At 51.7% G+C, this 25,622-nt stretch overlaps 1 protein-coding gene across 9 annotated transcripts in view; it reads left to right on the top strand.

Moving 5' to 3' along the window:
• Positions 1-25,622, top strand: part of MEGF11 (multiple EGF like domains 11) — a 332,801-nt gene that overhangs the window by 113,407 nt on the left and 193,772 nt on the right. For all 9 annotated transcript variants that reach the window (XR_012507744.1, XR_012507745.1, XM_074366296.1 and 6 more), the window contains exons 2-4: positions 1,490-1,600; positions 5,830-5,931; positions 9,774-9,874. Coding sequence is in view for 7 of the 9 variants with exons in the window: in XM_074366296.1 (XP_074222397.1) it covers positions 1,503-1,600; positions 5,830-5,931; positions 9,774-9,874 (301 nt within the window). In the remaining 2 variants the exon portion in view is untranslated. The remainder of the gene's footprint in view (positions 1-1,489; positions 1,601-5,829; positions 5,932-9,773; positions 9,875-25,622) is intronic.

The following is a 25,622-nucleotide window of genomic DNA, read 5'->3' on the forward strand; positions in this document are numbered from 1 at the left end:
TTTCCAGATCTCAAACAGAGAGAAAAACCTCATTAATCATCAGTTGGACCCCCATGGTTACACAGAATTTGTGGCAATTTGTTTATCGTTGAAGGCGCTGCTAAGAAAGAGTTTAACAAGGAAATTACTGGGGGTGGGGAGGAGAGAGTTTAACCTTTCACGAAGGCAGGAGCTCCATTTAGCTTCCCTCTGGGTACAAACGGGGGTGTGTACAACATCCATGCCACTCTTCTGTGTCCCCAAGAAGGGTGTGCTTCCTCGGCTGTAAACTCTGGGCCAGTGGACTCGAAATCCTCAACCATTTCAAGCCTGGGGACCCCTTTCTGGTGTCAGACATTTTCTATGCCATCCCCCATCCCTACCCCCCAGGTATTAGAAATTGCTTTTTTTTCCCCAGGTGTGGCTGATTGAGAATAAAAGCTCCTCTGAATTCAGTAAAGCTTTTAAGCAAATCACGATAGCATCTATGTATACGTGAAAAATAGTGCTGTCTCTCTAAGCCATCGTGTTCGTTCAGTCTGCAGCTGAGGTTTGGGTACATGTGAATTGCAGGTCCCCTGGGGGTGGCTCTGGGGCTCCCTACACCCCACCAGGTGGGAATCCTTGGGCAGTTCTCTAAGGCTCTATGGGACCACTGAATCCTGGGCCGAAAGGAGCTTCGGGGGACATTTCGGCCGCTCCCACCTGAATGGCTCTCTGCCTGTATGAGGAGCCCTTTGTTGGGGACTCCTCAGTTTAAGGGACCAAGGGCGTTGGCATCTGTGTAAGTCCGCTTAATGGCTGTCACATCAGAAGCCTGGGACAAACTCTACAAGCTGTTTCATCGAAGCCTTGCCAGGCTGTCCAAGCCCTCCACCCCACAGTGGGTACGACATGCAGAGACGCATCACCCTGGGTGTCAGTGGCTGATACCCCGTGGGAGCAAGAGAAGCAAGGGCCAGCCTTCTGGGGTGCCTAGAAGAGTTTTCTCAGCTTAGGCTGTCCGTGGGGCCACACCAGACACTTCTCTGTCTTCATGGCAGGAAGGAGTAGAGAGAGGAGATGAAGGGTCAAAGCACATCAACGATGAGGGAGAAGGGGTTTAAAGTGGTAGATCCTGGGCTCTTGGTCCAAGGACGGGCTCAGGGGCCCGAGGGCGCCCTGAAATCATAGCCAAAGGTTGTTCACGTGGGCGTTTTTCGGAGGAGAAGATCTGTCACTTTCGTTAGATTCTCAAAGCAGTCCAAGAAACTTTCAGAAGCCCTGGCCTGAAATTTCAACATTTCCCTGACTCAGGCTTCCCACTCCCCAGTTACTCAGAACTGGTGAAATGTTGCTGTGTTCATCAAAGCCTGCAAGTGTGAAATATCAAATGCTCGTTACACGGTGACGATGGGAAAGTTAGTCTGCTTAGCGAGTCTCTTCTGCCACTTCGTGTGAGAAGTCTTGGTGCCAAACAGATGCTTGGGAAGACGGTCTGATTAATGACGCTGCCTCCTTTGTTCCCCAGCACAGGGCCCAGGATGGCGCTCTCAGTGATGGGGCTCATCGTCTGCTGCCTCCTGCAAACCATCCTCTCACTGAACCCCGAGGACCCCAATGTGTGCAGCCACTGGGAGAGGTAAGATGTGGCTCTTGGATGGCCAAGCACCCCCCAGGGGGCCTCACCCTGGGCTCGGCACTGCTGGGACAAAAGCAGAGGCAGGAGGTACAGAAGGTGTCCCCAAGGGCCTGCAGTCCAGGTGGGGACACAGCACAGACTCTGAAAGGTGGGCCGAAGCCGTCTAGATCCCACCTGAGACTCAGTGCTGTGGGGGCCAGGGTGGAGGCGTTGAGTGACAGGCAGCATAAATGATGCAGTCTGGTAATTGACAATGTACTTCCATTCCTCCCTGCATTCACACTTCCCAACCATTTTACAGATGAGGAAGTAGAGGCCCAGAGGGGCTCAGTGCCCGTCCACAGGAAGACAGGTGGGGTACAGTGAGGGACTGTGGTCCCGATGTCTTGTTTCCTGATGCGGCGATGCCTTCCTCGTCTCCCAGGACTGGCAATGAAGCAGCAGCTCAGATGTGGGGGGTGGCCAGCAGCCTGCCCAAGGAGGGTAGGTGAGGGGGCCCTGCTGCTTCTGATCTGGTGGGGGTGGGGGAGGTGCCTCAGAAGAGCCAGCTGCATTCTGGCTGCGGCACTCGGCCCAGGGGGAACAGGCCGGGGCCCTGCAGATGGCCTGACTTTGAAGCACAAGGTGAAAGTATTGATTTTGGTGAGCAGGAAGATAGTGACCAGAGACCCAATCAGGAAAAACCGAATTAAAGCCTGGAATTGATTGGCCATGCTGACCAGGATGACACTGCCCCTTAGATGTTAATAAATCAAATGAATAAAATTAAGATGAGGGCCTGCTGGAGGAAGCGGCTGATAGAGGAGGGCAGGTGAGTGGGGAGGGCTGTGCTCCATGCCTGTGAGGGCGCTGGACGGACTGGCTGGGGAGGCAGGGGGTCAGTGCCCGCACAGGCGTGGTCTCCAGTGACCGGGGGCTGGAGAAGGCAGCATTGCCACTGGCGTGCCCCTTTGTTGGTGAAGTGGGAAGAACACAAATTTTGTGACAAGACCTCGGTTCACTCCAGTTTGAATTTTTCCACCTGTTAGCCCTATGACTTTGGAGGTGTGTCTGAGCCTACTTCCACCTCTGTATGTAAAGTTGGGGGAGTCATTACCCCTGCCTCACAGCCTTGTTGAATGATCAGGGTACCAGTTTCATGAAAGGGCTTTGAAGATCATAAAGCTCAATTATTGTCTTTTCTCGTTGACAACTCTGGCTTTGCAGGAACAGTTATCTATCATAGACTTTAATGCGCATCACACTCCCTGGAGCGTGAATGAAAATCAGAATCTCCTGGATCCTCTCCACAGACTCTGATTCCATAGGTCTGGTTTGGAGCCTTGGAACATGCGGTATTTTTATACTTTCCACATAATTGTGAGCTGAACCAGGCCCCTCGCCTCCTCTGGTTTTGGTGAATGTAAACCTTTATTTCCCAGTGGGTGAGGTGGAATTCCACGTTGGTCTCTGCTTTGCAGACTCCGGTCTCAGCAACCCCTTCTCGTCCACCTTTCCCGATTGGGACACAGCTGCTTCCTGCCAATGTCTGTGCTGTATCCCTGCTTCCAAAATGCCTCCTTCCTGTCTGCTCACCTACGCCTTTCCCAGTGCCTCCAACCAAGCCCCTCTCCTCCAGGAAGCCTCCCCTGATGGCAGGGCTCACCCTGACGTTTCTCTTCTCTGAGTGCCATTTGCATCAGTGGCTCCCTTCAGACTTAAACCAAACTCTCTCATTTTTTAAACCTGCCCGACATAAATACATTTGGAATGTGAAAATAGTCTGAGCCAAACCTGCACTGAGCCGGCATTGCAGGCTGACTGGGCTATCAACTGAAGATACTGCTTGAATGGGAGGACGTGGAGTGAGTCTAGCAGCAGGAAGGAGGCCTGCGGACCCCCTGGGCTTCCCCAGTCCCCATGTCACTAGGTGCCTCTGCCTTCTTGGTTCTTCCAGCGGAGCCCTACTGCCAAGCTACACGTGGATGAGTCTCGTCTGTGTCATTCCCGAAACACACCCTGGTCCCGGGAGACCGCTTAGGGAGAATTTCCCAGCTGGATTAGTGCTTCTGGCAGGCTCCCCATTAATTACGCCCCTCCACCATAAAACCCAGCGGAAAGGCCTCCCCTGGCTAGTAAAGCCCGGCTCTACAAGATTAATCTGGCCCCTCATTAGCATGTTGGCAAATGAGCGCGTTAAACCACCCAGCCGTGAAACCAGGGGCGCACACTTCACCCAGAGACTTGGACTTGGTTCAAGGTCTGGTTGCCAGACTCGCCCCGCTCAGGGCACCCCTGCAGAAACAGATCAGTCCCCCATGACACCCTCCCCACCGCCTCTGTTGGGCTGATGCCTTTTCTCTGAGCACCCACTGTCCCCGTCAGTGCCAGGAGGGGTGCCTGAACCCCCAGGGGCTTAATTAACAAAGGCGAGGAGTCTGGTCTGTGTGTGGGTCTTGCTTCCCGTCCCCCGCAGTGGTCGGGAAGGAACTACCCCTCAGTGCCTAGCAAGGAGGTGAGGCACCGCCAGTCGTATAATGATGGTGATGATGGTGGCCAGCATCCATTAGACACTGGCTGCATACCTGCTAAGCATTTCACATGTATTATCTTGTGTTGAGCATTTTATGTGTTATCTTGCTTTAACTGCCTCCCACCCTGAGAGGTAGTTACTACATTGCCCCCCTTAATCCTCACAGTAAGTACATGAAGTCCCTGGTAATATTTATCCAAGGTGTACAGGTGAGGAAATGAGGCTTATACCTAGTGCCGTATCTAAGGACATGCTGCTACCAAGGGCCAGGGTACACACTTGACCCAGGGCCGTGGACGCTTAGCCGTTCATTCTCATTCCTCTAAGTGAGGGACTCAGTAGACAAGCAGAAGCACTGGGGCATGGATCTTCAGAGTTGGAAGGGGCTTTGGAAGCCAGGGGCGGGTGTCAGGCAGCTTCAGTTTCTCCAAGCCTGGTGATTAAACAGGGGTTTGGGCCATGTCTGCATAGACGTGTTCCTCTGACGCACGTCTCTGATGTGTGGCTGGTAGAGGCTCAGCAAGGACCCTCCGTACATCCTCCGTGCTTTGGAGAAACAGAATGTCCCTCCACCCTGAGTCCATTGCGTTGCTGCCTGCTCCTGGCTTCCTCTTTCTGAATTCGAGACCTTTGACATTTCAGGCAGCAGAGAGCCTGCTGGGGGCCCACTCAGTGCAGGCCAGCCCCCCTGCAAGTAAACTGACAGTTTCCTCGGGCAAAGCAGACGGGCTTTTATAGCCTGAACCTGGCCATCTGGCCCAGGTCAGTGAGCCTTCTGGGGGAAAACACTGAATAACACCAACCGACAGAAAAATTAATTCCTGAAATCTCAGCTGAGGTCCTCTCCCAGCCCGTGCGGGAAGTGTGGGTCCTTCCTTTACACCCTGGCTTGACTGCCCTTTCATGCAACTCCTGCCGACATGGGCAGGTGGAAAGGCTTATTTTGGTGAGGCTGAGACCTGCTTCCCCAGGGCTTCTACCCACTGGTCCAGGTTTACAGCGAACAGGCAGGTGACAAGATACCACTTCGATCAGGAGGTCCGGGGGCACGTCCTCGATGAACCCCCAGCTATACTAGAGATACAATAGAGCAGAAGGTAGCTGGGTGACCTTGGGGAAGTCACTTAACCTCTCTGATGCTCAGTTCCCACACCTGTAATATGAGGCTAACAGTGCCACCGTCTACCTTATAAAACTGCATGAGGATTAAGAGGGCACTTAACACAAGGCATTCAAGTATTAGCAGTTATTGGTATAAGCTGGATGACCTGGGCAACTTGCCGCCAAGTCTTAGATTCTTCATCTGTGAAATGGGACCACTTACTGCACAGAGTTGCTGCAAAGATCAGCTTCCATGCAGGTGCTTTGAAAACCATAAAGATCTGAACAAACATAAGGTATTTTAAAACTTGCTGGCTTTTGCCTTCCAGAGCCCCACAGAATAAACGCAAGCCCTCCTGTATTGATTCTCTGTTAAATGAACAAATGAACTAAGACTTCGGAAAATGTGCTAGGCCAGAGGGCAGTAAGGGATGTGTCCTGGATCCAACCCAAGGTCAGGGAGGTTTGAGTGCTGAGAGCGTCTGAGGAAAGGTTGGAGCCCCTGGACGCTTGGCTGTGGGGCCTGGCTCCCCTGGGGGGAGAGAGGCCCCTTCCTGAACATCAGCTCCACTTCCCAAGTGCTGACCACAGCTTCCATCTTCCATCTGGTTCTCAGCTATGCCGTGACTGTCCAGGAATCGTACGCACACCCTTTTGACCAGATCTACTATACACGATGCACAGACATCCTCAACTGGTTCAAGTGCACCAGGCACCGGTGAGTACCACTCTCCAAGGTGGGCAGAGGGGAGAAGAGACGGGCCCACAGGCTCATCTTCCTGCAAGTTAGTAAGAGGCCCCCGTAGCAGATGGAGTCAGTGCGCAGCCTGCATCCCCTCGGTACCCACTCCTGCTCCTCACCTGAGAGGCTCCGCTGAGGACTTCCTCGTAGGCAGAGCAGCTTACTGGGGCAGGGCAGGCCAAGAATGCCAAGAATTCCTGCCCTCGCAGGACACCCCTCACCCAATGTCACTTGGGGAGTTGTGGACAAACACCCCAGCTTCCTTACCCTTAGGGTAGAGGGGACAACTTTGAGGTAGGTTCTGCATGTATCCCCATGGTCCCCAGTGGGACGGAACCCCAGTCGCCCACAGCAGTAGCCTGCTCAAAGGCACGCCCTGAACTGGCTGCCTTTACTTCCCTGTCTCATTTTCCCACTCCCTTCCCAGTGCTTCCTAGAATCACCTCCAATACACTGCTGATTTTTGAATCCTTGTCTCCGAGTCTGCTTCGGGAGAAATCTGACCTCAGAGGGCCTTCATCTGAGCAGATGTAGCCCCATGCAGGGTACCCGACTGGGAGAACAGGGTGCAGGCTAGAATTCAGCACCTCTCGGTACCCGGCCCTGGCTGCCCATGGGAAGCGGTCCATCTGAGCAACTTCATGTGGGAATCCTGCTCGCTTGTCGGCAGCCCTCCTGGAAATCATGCCAGGTCCTCACGGCACCGGGGAGAGAGGAGGGGCAGGGAGAGAGAACACGGTTTGTTGGACAACCCTGGGCAAGTCACTTTATTTGGAGGCGATTCCTAGCGTACTCATCAGACATACAATGATCCCTGCCCTACCTACCCACAGGGCCCAGTGAGGTCAGGGATGCGCAGAAACTTTGAAAAGAGCAGAGGAAAGTGGAGAAAAGCCAGGTATTAGATATAGGCAAGGTGGCTTTGTTATCTGAGGAGTGAAATTTTAGCCAATGAAGGATAAGTGAAGGAGAGGCCGCCAGGTAGGCCTGTTTCCTAGTTGCTGAGCATCTGTGTTGCTTCAAGATTTGTTTTGCTTCCTCCTTGTGGGCCTGCTCTCTCTTCGGAGTTTATGCAAACATCATGGTGGGCAGCAATGTGGATGGCGAAACTTGCTGTATGCTGCAAAAGCCAAAGTCCTGGTTTTCTTTGGGGTTTTGCTAGTAACTTGCTGTGAGACTCACATAGATAACAGCTGCTTTAAAATCCGTCTGCTAATTGCAATATCTGGGTCATCTCAGGGTTGGTCTTCATTGATTGCCTTTTCCCTTAGGTACTACTTTCTGGTTTCTATATGTGTCTAGTAATTTTGGATTGTATTCTGGGCATTATCAACAACAGACTGTGGAGACTGAATTCTCTTATGTTCCTCCAGATTTGTTGTTGTTGTTTGTTTGTTTTAGGAGCCAGTTAACTTGGCTAAACTCAGTTTCCAAACTCTGAAAGTTTGGTATTTTTAGCCTTTGCTGGACTGCCTGGAACCTGACTTCCACTCATGTAATTCAGGGGCCAGAAGTTCAGGCAGAGGTTTTACAAAAAATCTGGAGCTTCTTTTTTGGGGCTCTCTCCTTTCAAGGGTTTCCCTTGTCACTTTCTGGTTGCTGGGTCCACCTTTGACTTATCCTGTGGTTCCTTAAAACAGTAAGGCTGTGTGTCCTCTGTTTGAATTTCAGCCACCTGGAATATCGTTGACCAGGGCCTGCCCTTGGGCTCACCTTGCCCAGTGTCATTGCCTTCTTCCAAGTTCCTCCTTCCCTCCAGCATCTGCCTTTGTTCTCTCATTAGGGCTTTTCAGGTAGTTCTCCCCCAAGACTGTACAGTTGTTTGCAGAGGCGTTGGTACAATAGGAGCTCCTCATCCATTACTGCATCCCCTTCCTCTATCCCGTGACTGTGAAATGAGGAGGTGGGACCAAATCCCACCTCCCAACTCCCCCCTCACCCCATGCCAAGTTAGCTGCCTGTGGCCCTGGTCAAAGGCAGAGGCAGACAGAGAATCCTGCTCCCTTGATGACTCTATCAGGCCCTGTGCCAGAGCCAGGCTTGCTGTGAGGAGTGGCCTTGTTGGGGGCTTGTAGGCTGGAGCTGCCATCCATCACCACCGGGATAGGGTGAGTGAGAGGCTGCTTATTAAAATGGGCTGCATTCCTGGAACACGAACTATTTTGCTAAATTATTGAGTCACCTTGCAGCCTTCCTGATGACCCGGAATGTGCATGCCCACAGCTGCACCATCAGTCTCCCACAGTGTGGGATGACGTGTTTGAACACAGCATCCTTCTGAGAGCAGCCCGGCCCCGGCCCCTTCCCTCTCCTGCTTCCCACCACAGCACTGGGAGCAAGAAAGGATGGGAAAGCCGGAAGCAGTGGGCGACACCTCTCTGCTGGGAGGCCTTCGTGATGCTGAGACCGCCGCCCCCCTGGAAGGGCTTGGGGGTAGCCTCGTTTGGTAGGAGGCACAGATGCGTGACCTCTGAGTCAACCCTGAGTCATTCTTTATCTGAGAGGCTCACACAACTCCTGAAATTGCCAGGAGCTGCCTGCCTGTGCCAGGGAAATAGCTTCACTTGGAGGCCGGCTTACCTTCCATCATGGGCTTTTGACAAAGTAGAATGACCTTAGTTTACGACATTCCCAAATATAACAGATTTCCCTGGAGTCCTTCACTGTCTTTTGTCATAAAGTGAGGGCTTTAAGGACTGGGAGGGCTGGCCCAGCCTGTGCTGTAGGACTCCCTGCCCGAGTCGGCCTGACCCTCCGTGGAGAGCAGGCTGTAGGCACCTCCAGTGACCAGACCTTGCTGCTCTGTCGCCCAAAGAGGGATCCGCAGGGCCATCGCATAAGCTCAACAAGCCATCTTGTGGGAACTGGTACAGGGCATAGATTAAACCCAGTAGCTTTGAAATTAGAGGGATGGGTTTGAATCCTGGCCCTGAAACTTATGTGCTCGGTGACCTCAGGAAAGTCATTAACTTCTCTGAATCTGTTTTCTCATCCATAAAACAAAGAGAGGGGAATACCTACAATAAGAATAAACACTTTAAAAAAGAAATAAAGGGGGCATAATAAAGCTACCTGTCTCAGGTGGAGAATAGAATGAGATTTTGCCTATAAATCTCTCTGGCACAGGGTGAAGTCTCAATGCCTGTGTCAGCATGAGAGCTGGAGCCCCGGTCTCTCACTCCCCGTCCAGAGTTCCTACTGTCTGGGCCTTAGTTTCTTCCTCTGCAAAAGCCAGTGTCAGTTCTGAGCCTTCCCAGGGATGGCATGTGAAGCTCTTCCCTAAGGGGTGTTATTTTTGGTGTGAGGGAGTTTAAGCCACTCTCTGGGACCAAGTCAGACTCAGGGGGTCCTTTTGCTGGTCCTTCAGTTCTCCCAGTGGGTGGGCCAATCCCCAGGGGGCCGTGATCAGTCTTGGGGTGGTGGTGGTTGGTGCAGAAACTCTTCAGGGCCAACTCCTGTCCAGGTCACCCCTTGGGCTGCTTCAGCCTGGGGCCTGGAGGTTTTAAGGAGGAGCCCCTGGTTACCCTCTACAATGTCACCCGGAACGTATTTTCTGCAACCCTTTTAAATACCACTGTGAAGAGACTGGGGGAAAGTCAGCAGGCATAGCAAACGCTGGCAGTAATACATTCGGCATCACAATGGCTCAGATCTCACCATCGATTTTTCTTTATTGTGATTTTTTTTATATTTGAAGCCACCATGCATTTTAAAGTAATTATTGAATGGCATCCTTGCTATAGCTTAACACAAATATCATTCTAACAGGAGTGATTGATTTTCAATACTTTCAAGTGGCTTTCTCCCTTGTGCCTTAGGATCAGTTATAAGACGGCATATCGGCGTGGGCTCCGGACCATGTACCGGCGGAGGTCGCAGTGCTGCCCTGGCTACTATGAGAATGGAGACTTCTGCATACGTATGTGGGGGCTGCAGCAGGGCGGGGAGGGGAGGGGGACCCCGGGGAAGGGAGGGAGGGCTGTCATCCTGGCCCTGGGCAGCAAGCCTCAGGTGACCTGAGGGCTCCAGTAGTCTTTGCCAGCTGCCAGCTCAGAGGGGATGATGCGTCTGGTGCAAACACGTTAGCACACATTTGTCTATCAAATCAGCCTACTAAGAGGGTGGACGGAAGCAGGTCCATTCTAGGCTTTGATGGGATCAGGAGGGATGTGGACTTTCTCCGGAGTGGGTGCTCTGGGGAGCGATGGGGAAGAAGTGCTGAGTGCCTGGCACAGAGCTGAGGAGCTCAGGAAGGCTTTGTTGGATGGGAGGAGGGCGGAATGGTTAAATGGATGGCAAGATGGTTGGATAGATGGATGGACGAATGGATGGAAGGGAGGAAGCAAGGAAGGCTGGATCACTGATGGCAAGAATAAGATCACAAGGGACTGGTTCCAGGAAGTGGGCGGATTTCCAAAAAGGACGGGGAGACGCTGAAGAAAAGGTGGTCACGTGAAAGACACACCTTATCTCTTTCCCTGTTTGTCTAGAGTGGCTCAGAAAACTGAAGCCTTAGTGTCCCCAGAAAGACAAGGGCTGAGTTTCTGGCAGCGGCAGGCCCTCTGGGTGGCGGGCAGGGTTGTGCAGTGGGAGCCACTCCCAGAGAAGCTGGGAGCCCCACGTTTAATGACTGAGAGGAGAATCCAGCCCAAGAGCCTCTGTGTCTTCATTTGGAGGCAGATTCGGAGAGTGAGTTTCCTTGTTAATATTCTCCTTGGCATTCGGGAGGGTCGAGCCAGCTTGTACCAGAGAGAGAATTTGGGCAGAGTGGGTGTACTGCTGTTGGGAATGAAATGACAATTTTCCCTACTGATGTTACATCTCCCCTAATGCTAGAGAAACTCGATTCTAATTGAATTACTGGAATGAATGAAAAATGCTCTCCCAAATAGGTTCAATAGTGATGGTTTTGCAGGAAAAATACAGATACTTACCCAAAACAAACCCAAAAAAGGCTGTTTCTCAGGAGCAGGGCAGAGGACTGGGCTGGGACAAAGCCTTGGCCGCACCCCACCTGGGATGGGGTTACGATGGGGACCAGGTGCAGGAGTGAGATCAGGACTGAAGCTTTCTGCTGCTGCTCTGTCTGTGTGGAGTGGAGCGAGAGTCAGGCATGGGGTGGGGCAGGGGACTCATAAAGCCCGAGCAGGACGGATGTGAGCGGCCCTTTGGAGCTCAGGGCACAGTGATGGACTCAGGGAAATTATAAAGGGAGTTCGGACGTCAGCATGGGCATCTAGGAACGGATGAGCCCATCCCCTTTCTAATTTCCATTTAGTGGACGTTGGTAGAGCTGTTGGAAACTGAAGAGCAGGGCAGAAGCACTGAGTGTCCTGATAGCATAGGCTCAGTTTTGCTGACCGGGAAGGGCAGCTTCCCTGCCTACTCCTTATGTAACAGCCAGGGACTGACCACCAAGCTGGTGCCATGGGCCTATCCATCTCCAGCAAGCCAAGCTAGAAAAGCCAATTTCAGGTCCGAAAGCTTTTCCTAGGAGGGCACAGGAGAGATTCCACAGTGAGCTGGGGCATTGTGCATGGTGGTGCTGGAAGGGAGGGCAGGAGGCACACCAGCCTGGGTTTGCATCTCATCTCTGCCACTCCCAGCTTCTTCCTCTTCATCCTCATCGTCTTCAGGGTACACCCCATGCCAGGCACCATTCTGATCACTTTCCATTCATCAGCACATCAGTTCCTCACAGCAGCCCTCTGAGGTGGGTACCCTATTTCTTCCATTTTATAGACGGGGAGACTGAGTCACAGAGCATGTAAGTAACTTGACCAAGATCACACAACTAGAAAGTGGTGGTGCTGGGATTTGAGCCCAGGCTGTCTGGCTCTAGAGTCTGCTCTGAACCACGTGGACAAGCTGCCTCTCTCTTTGTGAGGAAGGCTGGACAGAGAACAGACAAGCTAGGCAGGAGAGGATGCCATGACCGGCGATCACTCAGAAGGCTCTGTAGGGGCTGGGGCTGGATGGCATGTGGGTGGGAGAGGGCATCCCATCTGCAAAGACGTGGAGGTGGGCCTGACTGCAGTGGGCAGATCTGGGCTGGGAGAAGGGCAGGTGGATCTGGCTGGATGAGGCAGGTATTTTATTTTATTTAATTGTTTAAATTGAAGTCTAGTTGATTTACAATGTTGTGTTAGTCTCTGGTGTACAGCGTAGTGATTCAGTTATACACACACATAGATATTTTTTTTCATTATAGGTTACTGCAAGATATTGAATGTAGTTCCCTGTGCTGTACAGTAGGACCTTTTGTTTATCTGTTTTCTATATAGTAGTTAGTATCTGCAAATACCAAACTCCGAGTTTATCCTTCCCTAGTCTTTTCCCCCTTGGTAACCATAAGTTTGTTTTATGTGTCTATGAGTCTGTTTCTGTTTTGCAAGTATGTTCATTTGTGTCATTTTTTTTTTAGATTCCACATATAAGTAGTAGGATATGGTATTTGTCTTTCTCTTTCTGGCTTACTTCACTTAGTATGATGATCTCCAGGTCCATCCATGTTGCTTCAAATGGCATTACTTCATTCTTTTTCATGGCTGAATAGTATTCCATTGTATATATACATACATATATTATATATAGTACACATAATACATATTTTATTTCTATATGTGGTGTATATATATATATACACACCACAACTTCTTTATCTAGTCATCTGTCAGTGGACATTTAGGTTGCTTCCATTTCTTGGCTATTGTGAATAGTGCTGCTATGAACAATGGGGTGCAGGTATCTTGTCAAATTATAGTTTTCCCTGGGTATATGCCCAGGAGTGGAATTGCTGGATCATATGGTAAGTCTATTTTTAGTTTTTAAAGATACCTCCCTAATGTTTTCCATAGCGGCTGCACCAATTTACATTCCCACCAGCAGTGTAGGAGGGTTCCCTTCTCCCTACACCCTCTCCAGCATTTATCTTTTGTGGACTTTTGAATGATGGCCATTCTGACTGGTGTGAGGTGATACTGGGTGAGGCGGGTCTTGATTTCCTCGGGCTGCTGTTGCAAAGCACCGCAGCCTGGACGGCTTAAACAACAGGAGTTTATTGTCTCACTGTTCTGGAGGTTAGAAGTCCAAAATCAGGGTGTCAGCAGGGTTGGCTCCCTCTGAGGGATCCTGTGTGAGGGAGATATGTTTCCGGCCTGTCTCCTAGCTTCTGGTAGTTCCTTGGCTTGTGGCAACATAACCCCGTTCTTCACATGCGTTTCACCCTCTGTATATGTCTCCGAATTTCCCCTTTTCATAAGGACACCAGTTATATTGGATTAGGGCCCAGCCTAATAACCTTATTTTAACTTGATTTCCTCTGTGAGACCTTATCTCCAAATAAGGTCTCATTCTGCATTACAGGGAGTTAGGACTTCAACATGCGAATTTTAGGGGGACAAAATTCAACCCGTAACAGGTAGGGGTCGGCCATTAACAGCACTCTTGTTCCTGCTTATTGTGATGGGAGGAAAGGGAGGAGGAATTAGCTGGCCCCCCCCACAAGCTTTGTCACCCCTCCAAGGGAGAGTGGAGGCCCCAGGGTCTGGGAACTTGTGAGAGGGAGAAATGGTGGGGAGAGGGTGAAGGATGGTGCCCAGGGTGCCAGATGAGAAGCTTGTAGGTCTGAGAGCATTCAGGAGCTGATGCCCTGCAGCCCCTGACCCTCCACTCCTCCCTCTCCATCCCTTGGAGGCTAGAGAACCTGTGTTCACCAGAACCTGGTGAGAACCCACCCAATGCAAGAGTCCTCAGGACCCTGCACAGACACATGGCCTGTGCTCTGGGAAGGGGCAGGCGGATGTCAATCTCCCTTCCAAAGCACCTTCCTGGACCCTGTTTCTCAGCAGGTGGTAAAGGACTCAGGCCTGGGAGTAAAAGCCTTGGCTGACTCTGCCACCAGCTTGCTATGCAATCTTGGGTAAGTCCCTTTGCCTCTCCAGACCCACTGTGTCATAGGATGGATCATCCCTGTGGGTGGAAGAAGGAAAGATAAGCAATGAGTGAGAGTGTCCTGGAGAGCATAAAGCTTGGTACAGATGCAACATGGCCTATTTTCTCCTCTTTGGACCATTTCCTCTGCCCCAGAAATGCCATCCTCATCCCAGAGCCCTTGGCAGCCCTTCTGGAACCATCTGCACCAGAGCTACTCATCCCCTTCCTTCATCCCCTTCCATCATCTACAGATACGGCTGAGTCCTGGCCCCTCTTGGTGGCCCAGGCATCAAATATCTCCTGAAGGTCACTGGGCATCCTTTCTTGCGAGACAGGGCAGTGGGCATCTTTACCTCTGCAGAGAGAGCTCATTTTAAGCCACTTACGTGGTGAGGTGTGAGGCATCTCGGAAAGCTCTGTTCTTTGAAAATATTCACCGATGTCAGACTGCATGGGCTGGTTATGCTGCCGTAGCAAACAACACCCAACTCCCAGTGGCTTAAAATAATTAAGTTCTATTTCTTGTTCATGTTACATGTCCATTGTGGCCCAGCTGGGGCCTGCTCTTGTCAGCGTCACCCCAAGACCCAGGCTGACGGAGCAGTTGCTCTCTGGGGTGTTGCTGGCTGGCTTGGCGGAGGGTAGAGGGTTCTGGCGGGTCTTGAAGGTAGAGGGCAGAAATATTTAGTGAGCAGTATTGTTGCTTCTCACAGGTGCCATTGATGCCACAGATCACAATTCACAGCGCTTGGGGGTGTTTTATTGAGCACCTGATAACCTAATCTCAGAATCACCTGGAAGACTTGTTACCGTATAGACTCCCAGCGGGCGCCAGCCTCAGAGTCTCATTCCGATCTGGGGTGGAGCTGGAGAATTTGCATTTCTAACAAGCTCCCAGGGGATACTCATGCTGCTGGAATGGGAACCACCCTTGGAAAACCACTGGTCTTCCTTACGCTAAGGCGTGGTTGCTGTGCTGACCACAGCTTCCAGGAAATTGCAAAGAGCCCAGCAGGTTCTTAACAGGTACATCCCCTTGGCATCTGGGGCTTCTCCCCATAGGCAATAGGGACAGAGCACAGCTCAGAGTAGCCAGCAAGGAAGGGGGATTTCTCTGCCAATTCTGTCTCCTGTTTTTCTTGGTCAGAGTTTGCCCCATGGGACGGTGGTTCCCCTAGACTTCCAGGTCCTGTTGTTTTGCCCTTTCAGTGGCTGCTGGGACTGCCAGAGCCCAGCAGTGTGGTTTTCATCTACATGTGATGGGCTGAGCTTGGCCTGGAGGCGGGAGGAGGGTGCTCTGGGTTGTCCCCAGAGTGGGGACCGCCCTGGCCTGGGGTTGGGGGTGGGTCAGTCTGCGTCTCGGGGTGGCTGAGGGGGAGGGAGCCCCAGCTTAGGATCTGGGAGGTTGGCTGCACTGAGGGAACCTGACGGGCAGGTAAGATTTAACTCCACTAAACTCCTGATGCTGTTCGAGGATTTGTGCACCCTGTGTTATTACTGCAGGTGCTTTGTACAATCAGTTGTCATTTAAGTTGAAATTCAGCTCGTGTTGACTGGTTTCTTTGCTCCCATCTCTTCTGCCTCTCACCTCTTCCTTCCCGGTTCGACTTCATTCTTCTTGAAGGCTCTTTTATCAGTGGCTCTTTCCAGAAGGGTCCCCGAGTGATCAACTCTTACGCTTTATCTGCCGAAAGATGCCTTTCTTTTGCCCTCACTCTTGGATGGTGGTTATGAAATTCTAAGTTTTCAGGTATTTTCTCTCAGCAGTTTGAGGCTGCTTTCCCACTGCGGTGCTCTGCGGCTTCCCTAGGACGTGTCTGGGTGTGGAGTTATTTTTATTCAGACTGTTGGCTCCTCGGAGGTATATCTTCCTCAAATTAAGGATTCACGTCCTTTATCAGTTCTAGAAAATTCGCAGCCCTATCTCTCCAAATATCTCCTTCCCTTCATTCTCCCAATTCCCTCGTATTGGAGCTTCAAAGTGTCCGGCTCTCTCACCGCAGCCTCTCTCTCTCTCCTAAGCTCTAATTTTTCATCTCTCTGTCTCTCCGAGTCGTATCTTGGACATTCTCCTCAGATCCATTTTTCAAACCCCCTTCGCTCTGCTAATGAAGCTGTCTGTTGAGATCTTAATTTCGATGACGACATGTCCCGTTTCTAGGAGTTCTCCAGGTTGTTTTTCAGGTCTGCGTGTTTCCTGCCTGTAGTTCCTGTTCTTTCATTATGAATCCTACGCCTTCCTTAATTGCTTTAATTATTTTAAACATATTTCTCTGATCGTCGCTTCAGATAGTTCTATCCTGAGCTGTTAGTTCGAGTTCCCAAAATATTAATTATCCTGTTCATAATGTTGGGGTCGAGAGGTTCTTGTCTTGTCGCAGAAAGAATTCAGAGACAATACGCAGAGGTTAAGAAAGCAAAGCAAGGATTTATTCAGGGATGGACAGTACGCTCTCAAGGAAGGAGCTGGCAGACCTAGGTGGGTGGCTGCCCCGAGTGTCCTTGGCAAGCTCCTTATATGGGTGTAAAAGTGAACGGGCAGAATATTCATTGGCAGGGAGGGGCTTGGGGCCGTCTTTCCTGATTTTCATCCCAGCTCTGCCTTCCTAGGTGGGGAGGAGGGATTTTTCCTCCTTATTTAGTCTTGTTCAGAAAATTGGATGAGGTCATGATGCACAAAAGGTTACATTCGGATGGGGGTATCATAAGCAAAAGGTTACATTTGGACTGAGGTCATCATGATCGAAAGGTTACATTCGGATGGTGGGGATCCCTGTCCTGTCCCACCCTTCTGCCTGCAGGACACTTACAGCCCAGAAGGTACGGTTTATCAGTCCAGAGGATCCTGTTTTTCTTGGTCTGTCAAGGACCCCTCTTGTTCACAAAATGTATGGTTTTCTGCCATTTCCCGCCGCCCTTTCTCTGCTCACATCTAGCTACCTGCCTGCTCTAATGACTGCCAATTCTTCACTACTGTGAATTGTCTCCTTATAGAGGTTGTATTTTTATTTTTTAATATTTTTTTTGCTGTGAACTCTTTAGGCTGTCTCCCCTCCCCCATGTCCTGGGTTGGTCACAAGCCCTACACACTAGTTTCGCATTTGCTCATTAGGCACACTAATGGCTTTTGCTGATAATTTGGCTTGAGATTCCGCACAGAGTATGGTGAAGGCTTAGGGAATTTTTTTTTTCCTTTTTAAAAGAAATTGATATGAAATTTACATAACAAAATACGAACCATTTTCAAGTATTCAATTCAGTGGCAGTTGGTGCATTTACAGTGTTGTGCAACCATCACCTCTATCTACTTCTAAAACATTTTAATCACCCCTAAAGGAGACCCCACACCCATTAAGCAGTCACTCCCCATTCCCCCCTCCTGGTTTTTTTGTTTCTTACGGAAGACATTTTTTCCTCATCCTAAATCGCTCTTTTTTCCCTAGGCTGGTTGGGCAGCATTTTCAACTTTCCCCTCCATGGTGCTGGCGGCTCCCAGGGCCTCCTCTGCCCCTGTGTGGATGTTAACCCCGGGGCTCCCAGCCTGGGCTGAGGACTGGGGGCAGCAGCTAGTGAGGGCTGACGCTCCCTGGGCTGCCTCAGCGTCAGCATCTGACCTTCTGCAACTCCGATCAACTCCCTCTGCCTTTCTCTCACACTTAGGGATTTATCTTTCTCTCATTAGAGCTCAGCTATATATATTTAAAATATTTTAATTACATTTTGGGGGCAGTTTAGAGCAGGAGGGGCCTACATTAGCACTTTCTGCCCTGCCTCTGGACCTGCCCCTGTTTTGTAGTGAGCGGTGGAGTGGGGGGCTTTATAACCAGACCCTGTGACATTTAATTCAATGCTAACTTCCAACAGTAACCTCTGGCGGTTTCCCCAGCATTTCCATACAGTGTATCACTTCCTCTTCATAGGCTGGAGGAGTGAGTGTTACTGTTACTGCCCTTGGACAGCAGGGCAGCTGCAGCTGGTGAGGCTGTGACTCGCCCATGTGGACAAGTGAAGCCCAGGAGTTGAGATCAACTTTCACTTCCGTATATTTCCCCCCTGCAGTGGGTTTTCTCTTGACAGGAGGGACCTGTGACCAGGAGAGGAAAGCGGGGTCATACAGTACGGCAGGTGGAGAGGTTTATAGGGAGAGGAAGGGACTGAAGACAAACTGATTTGATTTGGAAAGTTTGCTAAGGTGGGTCCAATAGGTGCCAGGATCAGGGGAGTGAGTGGGGATTGCTGCGCGCACTTGCGTGCGTGCGTGTGTGTGTGTGTGTACACGGAGCTGTGGGTCCTGTCTCAAACCCGGCCTCTCCACACAGCTGCTAGGTAAAGTAACTCTCTGCTGACCCTCCAGGAGGCGCCCCCAGGGACTCCTGCCTGCTGCCATCACCAGAAAGAGTGCTGACGCTGCTCTCCGGGGTCCCCCACACCTGGTGCTGAGCTTTGCTGCCTAGAACAACATTCATCCTTCCATGTGTCCATCTATCTATCAACATTTATTAGATACTTGTGCCTTGGAGGCACTTCTGAGTCCTGTGAATAGATGAATCAGAAGCACGTGGTCTAGTGGGGAGAAATGGTTTTATATATGTATGTATGTGGTTATGTATACATTTACTATATATAATACTGTAAATACATATTTAACTTAAAAAAAATTCCAGCACAGTATAATAAACGCACATTAAATAAGCAGGTAAGGACACAGAGGATGCTCCCAGGCTGGGGGTTGAGAAGGAGTGGTCGCTTGGCTGAGTGGCCGAAGCTGGTGTGGCCACCATCTCGTCCCCAGTCCGCGGGCTTAGAGAACCAATTCCGGATGCCCAGAGCAGCTGAGTGAGTGCTTTTCAGGCCCTCAGTAAATAGTTGCTGCATGAGTGAATTCATGGGCCGAGCACCCCAAGGCCCAGTGGGTGCTCTGGACGCCTCTCCAGTTAGTAACTTCCGGATTCCTCTTGTTTCACTCCAGGGCACCACGTGGTGGTTTGGGAGCCACGTGGCAGCTGGTCCCACGGCATCTGGGTCCCCTCTGTCATTCTGTCCCACTGGTAGGGCTGCTGCCTTGCCTGTCCACCTTTCCCACTCAAAGTGAGTTCCCGAAGCAGAGGACTCATGCCTTCTACGTGGGTTATACCCGGAGTCTGGCACAGTGCCTGGTACTTGGTGCTGAATAATCACTGAATGAGTGAGTGACAGAATGAATGAATGAATGAATGAATGAATGAATGAATGAAAGAAATAGACTCATACCCCCAAATACTGAGAGACCTCTTAGGGAGAAGCAACTAATTCTGTCTGGGGAATCCAAGGGCAGGGGGATCAAAGAAGACTCTTTGAAGGAGATCAGAGTTGAGCTGAGCCTGAAAAATGAGTAGGAACTTGCAAGAGGAGAAGAGATGGGCGGTGGTTAAGACAGAACACGAGTTTTGAAGCCCACTCCCCTGTGTGACCCTGAGACCATTACTTTACCTCTCTCCTCCTCGGTCTTCTCATCAGTAAAATAAGACAGGGCTGTATGAAGCACCTCCCGCTTTGGGCTGTCGTGAGGATTAAATGACCGCAAAGAAAGCGTTTAGGCCGGGGCCCGGCATGTAGTAAGAGCTCGGTAAATGTTAGCCCCTGCTCTTTGCATCCTTTGTGTGAGGAAGAGGGCTCTCTGGCAGAGGGGACAGCCTGAGCAACGAAGAAAGAGCAAGCGGGGTCAGGACACCTCCAGCAGGAGCACAGGCCAAAACGTGGTGGCAGCGCCTCCCTGAGGAGACCGGACAATCTCATGAGGTCACTGAAGGGTTAAAGCAGCCAGTGACATGCTCCCGGAGGGGCCATCGCTCCAGGGGCAGCAGCATGGAGGACCCGGGGAGGGGTGAAAGAAGTGAGGAGGCGTGTGCAGCGGTGGGTGAGGGCAGCCGTGCTCTGGCACCTTGGTTAAGGGGATGCAGAGTTTGGGGTCCAGCTGGCTGTTTTTTGCTGGCCTCACCTGAAACTTCCCTGCTAGGCCTGCCCCCACCTGCAGCGAGTGCCAGCAGTGTCCCCTGTGCTGATGCAGCGTGGAAGGATCTAGGTGCTTCCCCTTAATCACCAGCTGCAGCTGTAATCAAACCTCTGCTCTCTGGACTGGGCAGCCTCTGAGCGGGGAAGCCTTTATTAGTGTCAGAGCAGTTGGGCATTTACATAAGCCCCCTTCCTGGTGTCCTGGGCCAGGTAAAGCCTGTGAAGTAGCGAGCCTGTCCCCAGCCTAACTCCCCACCTTTCTATGCAAACTTCCCAAAGCAAACCCCCCCCCCCCCCTTTCCATCTGAATTTCCTCAGTAGGTACGGAATACCGCCTTTGGTTTCTGGTCCCTCCCTGCTGAGTGTTTGCTGCTTCTCTGATGTTCTCACTGTGCTGCAGGCCCCACGGGGCCTGGCGCCTTCTTCCTCCCACGCTCTCCTTCCCACGCTGGCCTCCTTGCTCTTCCTGCGCATGCCCCATGTTCTTTCCTCAGCGCACAGGAAGCCCTGTGCTGCTGTTCCCTCTGCCCAAATGCTCTTCCCCCAGATATCCATGTGGCTCACTCCCTGATGTCACTCAGTGTCTTCTCACATCGCATGTTGTCAGTGAGTCTTTCCTGACCACTCCGTCTTAAATAGCATCCCCTCCCTGACATCTTTCTGTAACCCCTTCTCCTATTTTTTCCTTGGCACTGTCACTACCTGACATGAATATATATATATATTTTTTATTTTCTGTCTCTCTAACTAGAATATATGCTCAGAGGAACAAGGGACTTGGGTTTGTTCCTAGCTGATACTTCTACTCCTAGGCTAGCACCTGGCACATAGTAGGTGTTCAGTAAATGACGAATGAATGAATGAAAAGGTGAACTGTAAGCTCTTAAGGGCAGGAACACCCTTTTAAAAACATGTCATTGTGAACGGTCTTCAGTGGCTCATATTGTGCCAGGCACATAGTAGGGACTCAGAAAGTACTGAGTGATCAGTTACCACCAGCCTGTTCCAACTCTGCCTCCCCGGTCCTGTACGTCTGGGTACTTCCCTTCCACACCCGCTACTGCAGCTTTCTCCAAACGCTGTACCCCAGGCTCCTCATCATTGTGTTCCGTCACTTCCCCAGGGTCCCTCTGGGTCTGCTCGCCCCCTGCGCCCCACCCAGGCACCTGAATCCTCCACATACTCACTCTTGAGGCCTTTGTACAGACCGCCTCTGCTTCCTAGAACCCTGGTCCTGCTTCCCCAGTTTCTGCCTGGTGGCTTTTGGAGACTCAGGGCAGAGCTGCTTGGTCCCTGGAAGCCCCATCCAATACCACCTTCTCCCTCTCCCCTTCCAGTCCTGATCTCAGCCCCTTTCACCTCCACCTGCCCTTGTAACTGTCAACTTCCTCATCCTCTCTTTCTGTGGATGGTGAGCTTGTTCAGAGCCGAGGCTCAGGACCCACTGTATCACTAGCATCCAGCCCAGGGCCCAGCAGGGAACATGCTTTGTGCAACTTGGTTGATCAGAAGGAGGACATGTGGGCTGGATTCTCCCAGGGACCCTCCAAGGACACCCAAAGAGTGTGGTCTCTGGGCAGGGCCCTGAGATCCCAGAGTGGATGGTGGCCTGCCCAGTTAGGGTCCTTGTCCCCACTCTCCCACCCCATCTCCTGGGGTTCCCAGAACCCAGTGTCATGCATGTGCGAAGAGTCGGGACCCTGCTCTGGGGCTCTGCAGGGGCTGAGCCCACTGCCCCAGAACCCGGAGGCCAGCCCTCTGGGTTGAGCTGAACTTCCAGTCAGGGGAAGGCAGCAGATTTTTCCTGCAGTGCCTTCTGTTCTGTCAAGCTCCTTCTTCCCTCTGGACTGCTGGCCTTTGTAGCAGAGAGGTTTCAGAGAGTGGCCATTATGAGGTTTTGTGGACGATGGACATGCCGGTCCCCAGGTCTCCTCTGATGCTTGCTCTTTGATGAAGGAGAGCTGAGTGGCTTCAGTGACGGTGCATATGGTGACTCGGAGCCTGCCTCTGCCTCCCGACGGCTACTTCAGTACCCTTGTCTTTGAAGGGCTTTGATCAGCTGCCTGTCAAGTGGGTGGGGTGGGGCCGGGCTGGGGGAGCTGGACACCCCCTCATACCATGCTGGCCGGGCATCGGCCATCACTCATGGAGGGCCTGAGAGCCTGGTCCCCTCACCTGATGGCAAGCACCCATCCAGGACTGTCCTCACCTTGTCTATCCCTGGGGGTAAGAATAAAAATATTTAACTGCAAGTATGGCACGCCTAGCAATAGGTTAGAAGGGAACAGGGTCTTAGAAGCCCATTGTGGGGCCAGGGGTTAACCCTGTAGGTGCTGCATCATGAGTAGGTGGGGGCTGGGAGAGGGGTGGGGGTGGCAACCACCTACCAGTCAGAGCAGAAGTATGTTAATATTCGGTATCCTCCTCCCCAGTGTAAGTCTTGGCCTGAACCAGAGCGCCAGGGTCTCATTTGACCCTAGAGATGTGATATGTCTGGACCCTTGAGGAAGGGACACAGCATATGGCTGTGTGTTGGGGGCAAGGGGCTGGCATGTATGGACGCTGCTTCCAGCCCTTGAGAGGGGTGTCTATGTGGCATGTTGTGCCTGACAATGTTAAGATCAAGATCATGGACCCTAAAACTGGACTGCTGCCTCCTGCCTGTGTGACTGTGGGCTGGGTACTTAACGTCTCTGTGCTTCCGTTTACTCGGTTGTAATGTGGTGTAGCCATAGTCCCTTCCTCATGGGGTTGTTGTGAAGATTAGATAAGTGATTCTCTGCAAACCAAGCGCATGGCACGGAAGTATTCACTTTTATTACATGTACACGTGTATATCCGTGAGGATTAGGTTCCGCCGTGCGTGAAGAGCCCCCCTTGTATGTGTCGGGCGTGCGCATGCATGTTCTCTGCGTGTGCACTTGCTGTTGGTGTATGTCACGTCTCCCCACGGACGGGGCTCCCACAACCCCTGTCGAGGGCACATCTATCTGTGTGCTTGCGTGTTGAGAGAGTTTGTGTGCACGTCTCCCTCGGTTCTCCTGAGAGTCACCTTTCCCATCATCCTTTCCCACTTCACTTTCTCCTTCTCCTTTTCAAGCAGCCAACGATGCCGAATTGTCACCCAGGGAGCCAGCCTCGCATCTTTGCTCCAAATGGAGTGGGAAGGGGGAGTCAAGTGACACCATCAATCTCATTCCCCGGGATGGAGACAGACCTGGAACCAAGGGCAAAGGCCAGGGAGGTCTTCTCTCGCCCCCGGCCAGACAAAGACCTGCCCCTCTGGCCACCTTTACCCTGGCTGAGCTGGACTGAAGGGAAGGAAAGTGGAAGTCCCAAATCTGGAAGTGGCGGTGGGGGTTCAGGGGGGGCCACTAGAAGGCGGCCCCTATCCATTTGATGTGGCCAAGCAGAGGGACCAGGACCCTGGTCTCTGTTTATCCGCAAGGTTCGGTCCACCAAACAAACTGCGGAAGCCTGATAGTAAATCAGCAGCCAGCGAGCGTGATTTAGAGGACTCTGTTTGCTCAGCTCAGCTTTTGGCAAAGTAAATGCATAAGCTGCAGAAAATCTCTTTGAAACAGCCGCAGGTCTCAAACGCCCTTCAGTCCCCCGTAAAGGATTCTCAAAACTATATGGACTAGATGAGTATCTCTGTTACATAAAACCCTTTCAATGCCTGCTCGAGACTTTGAGAATAAAGTCACCGGACAGCCCTTTTGTTGCTCTGCCCCGCCGGCGCGTGGTAATTGAAGATCTTCCTTTAAAAGTGTGTCAGGTGGAAAGAACACCTAATATACTAAGTGGAGTGGTCTTTGTTAGGGAGACTGATGCTTTGTTCGGCTTGTCCCTTTGAATCTTGTTTTGCACAATGGGCTTATTACATAAAGCACTACCGGCCGATTTGATTCTGGGGAGGCGGGACCGGCGGGGCCGGGCCTGGCAGAAGGAGGCCAAGTCGGGTCTGTTTTGCCTTTTCCCTCTGCTTCTCTCTTCTTCCTCGGCTCAGGGTTCCCTTTCCTCTTGTGGGCTTCTACCTCTATCCCAGGGAGCAGGCACAAGCTCCGGGCCAACTCTGTGGCTTCGCCCGCTGTGGCCGCCTTTGTCTTTTTCTAATCAGAGCACAGCCTCCTCCTTTTTAATTGCCTCTCTGCATGGAAGCCCCGGAGGCAGGAGCCAGGTTCGGGGCTACGTTCTCTGCCGGTTGCCGGGGTTTGAACTCAGCTGAGGTCTTTAGCCCTAAAGTCAAATGCCATCTGGTGTCGGATGGGATGGTTTTGGTTGGGGGGCTTCCGCGTCCCAGGGCACTAAGCGTTTGGTTTGTTGTTGGCGAGTCCTCCCTGACACTGGCCTCTGCCCCTGAGGAAGGGGTCACTGAACCCCAGCTGAGAGCACCTGGCCTTTGCCTCTAGCAGGAGGCCACCTCCCTGGGGCTTGGGGCCACCGTGGTGCTGGCAGATGTGAGCCCTCACCCAGCTTTCAGAGATGGGGTTCTCGTCACCCACTTGGCTGTCATCTTGCTGTTGTGTGCAGGCGCCCACCTCTCTGGGCTTCACCTCCCTCATCTGTCATGCCAGAGACCTCGCAGCTCTGAACTTCTGTGCAGCAGGAGTTCCAGTTATGGTGACGGTGGGGCAGAGGCTTTTCTCATTGGGAAGTCAACGGGCAAAGTTAACAGGAGACCCAAGACCAAGGGAGTAGCTGAACATGGAAACATGAGATTGTAGATTTTAGAGAAATGGATTGAGGAAGAGCCAAATAGAGGCAATGTGATTGGCAAAGATTCACGCAAGTCACTGACCTTTGGAAATGCTGTTGGCCTTGTGTCAAGGTGGTGAGCATCTGTGTCCCTGGGGTTATCTTGACAAGTTTCATGTCAGCGGGAGGTTCATACGCTTCCCAGGGGCTGGCTCAGGACTTCACAGTTTCTCCTGAAGACTTAACTACTTGGCCAGGATAGGGGGAGGGAATTCCAGACAAGGGGGAGAAGTTTGTTTAGGCCCATCTGGGACAGTCCTGGATAAGGACCTCCTCTGGGGGACACTGACCTTCACAAAGAGGGTGTCAGGCCTTCACATATGTTATCTCATCTTCTCCTCAACATGACTTTCCAGGAATTACCCCTCTGTTTACACATGAAACACTGAGACTCAGAGGCATTAAATGCTTTGCCCAAGGGCATAGCTGTGAGCGGTGAAGCTGGGTTTCTGAGTTTCCACTGCAGTATGTGGAGGAGGCCAAGGCTGGGAAGTCCATAGGAACTTTATGTGTAAGAGAACCCCCCTACCCCTGGCCAGGGTCTCCCTGTCATCAGTGTCCAGACTCCACGCAGCAGAGTGTCCACTCAGGTTCAGCTGGGGAGCCTGCTTTGCAGCCGGACTTTGCATTTTGACTAGTGAGTGATGTAGACATATCCTTCCCTTCTCGGAGTTCTTCCTTCCATGTCTACACAATAGGAGTACCCACTCTGTGCTCCAGGGCAGTGTGATCACCAGCCCCTGCTGACCCCCTTCCTAGCCCATCTGGTGGTAGAAATAACACTCTTCTCCTCCCCACCTGCCTCCTGAAGCTGCCTTCTCATCATCATAGCTAACACTCTCATTTTATAGATGAGGAAATGAAGGCACAGAGTGGTTACACAACTTGCCCAAGGTCACACAGCGATGAAGTGATGCGGCTGGAAATTAGTCCTAGGCACCTCATGTCAATTCCATGCTCATAACCATTCTGTTACAGCCAGT

This window comes from Camelus bactrianus, chromosome 6 (assembly GCF_048773025.1).
Source record: "Camelus bactrianus isolate YW-2024 breed Bactrian camel chromosome 6, ASM4877302v1, whole genome shotgun sequence".
In the NCBI taxonomy this organism is placed as follows: Eukaryota; Metazoa; Chordata; class Mammalia; order Artiodactyla; family Camelidae; genus Camelus; species Camelus bactrianus.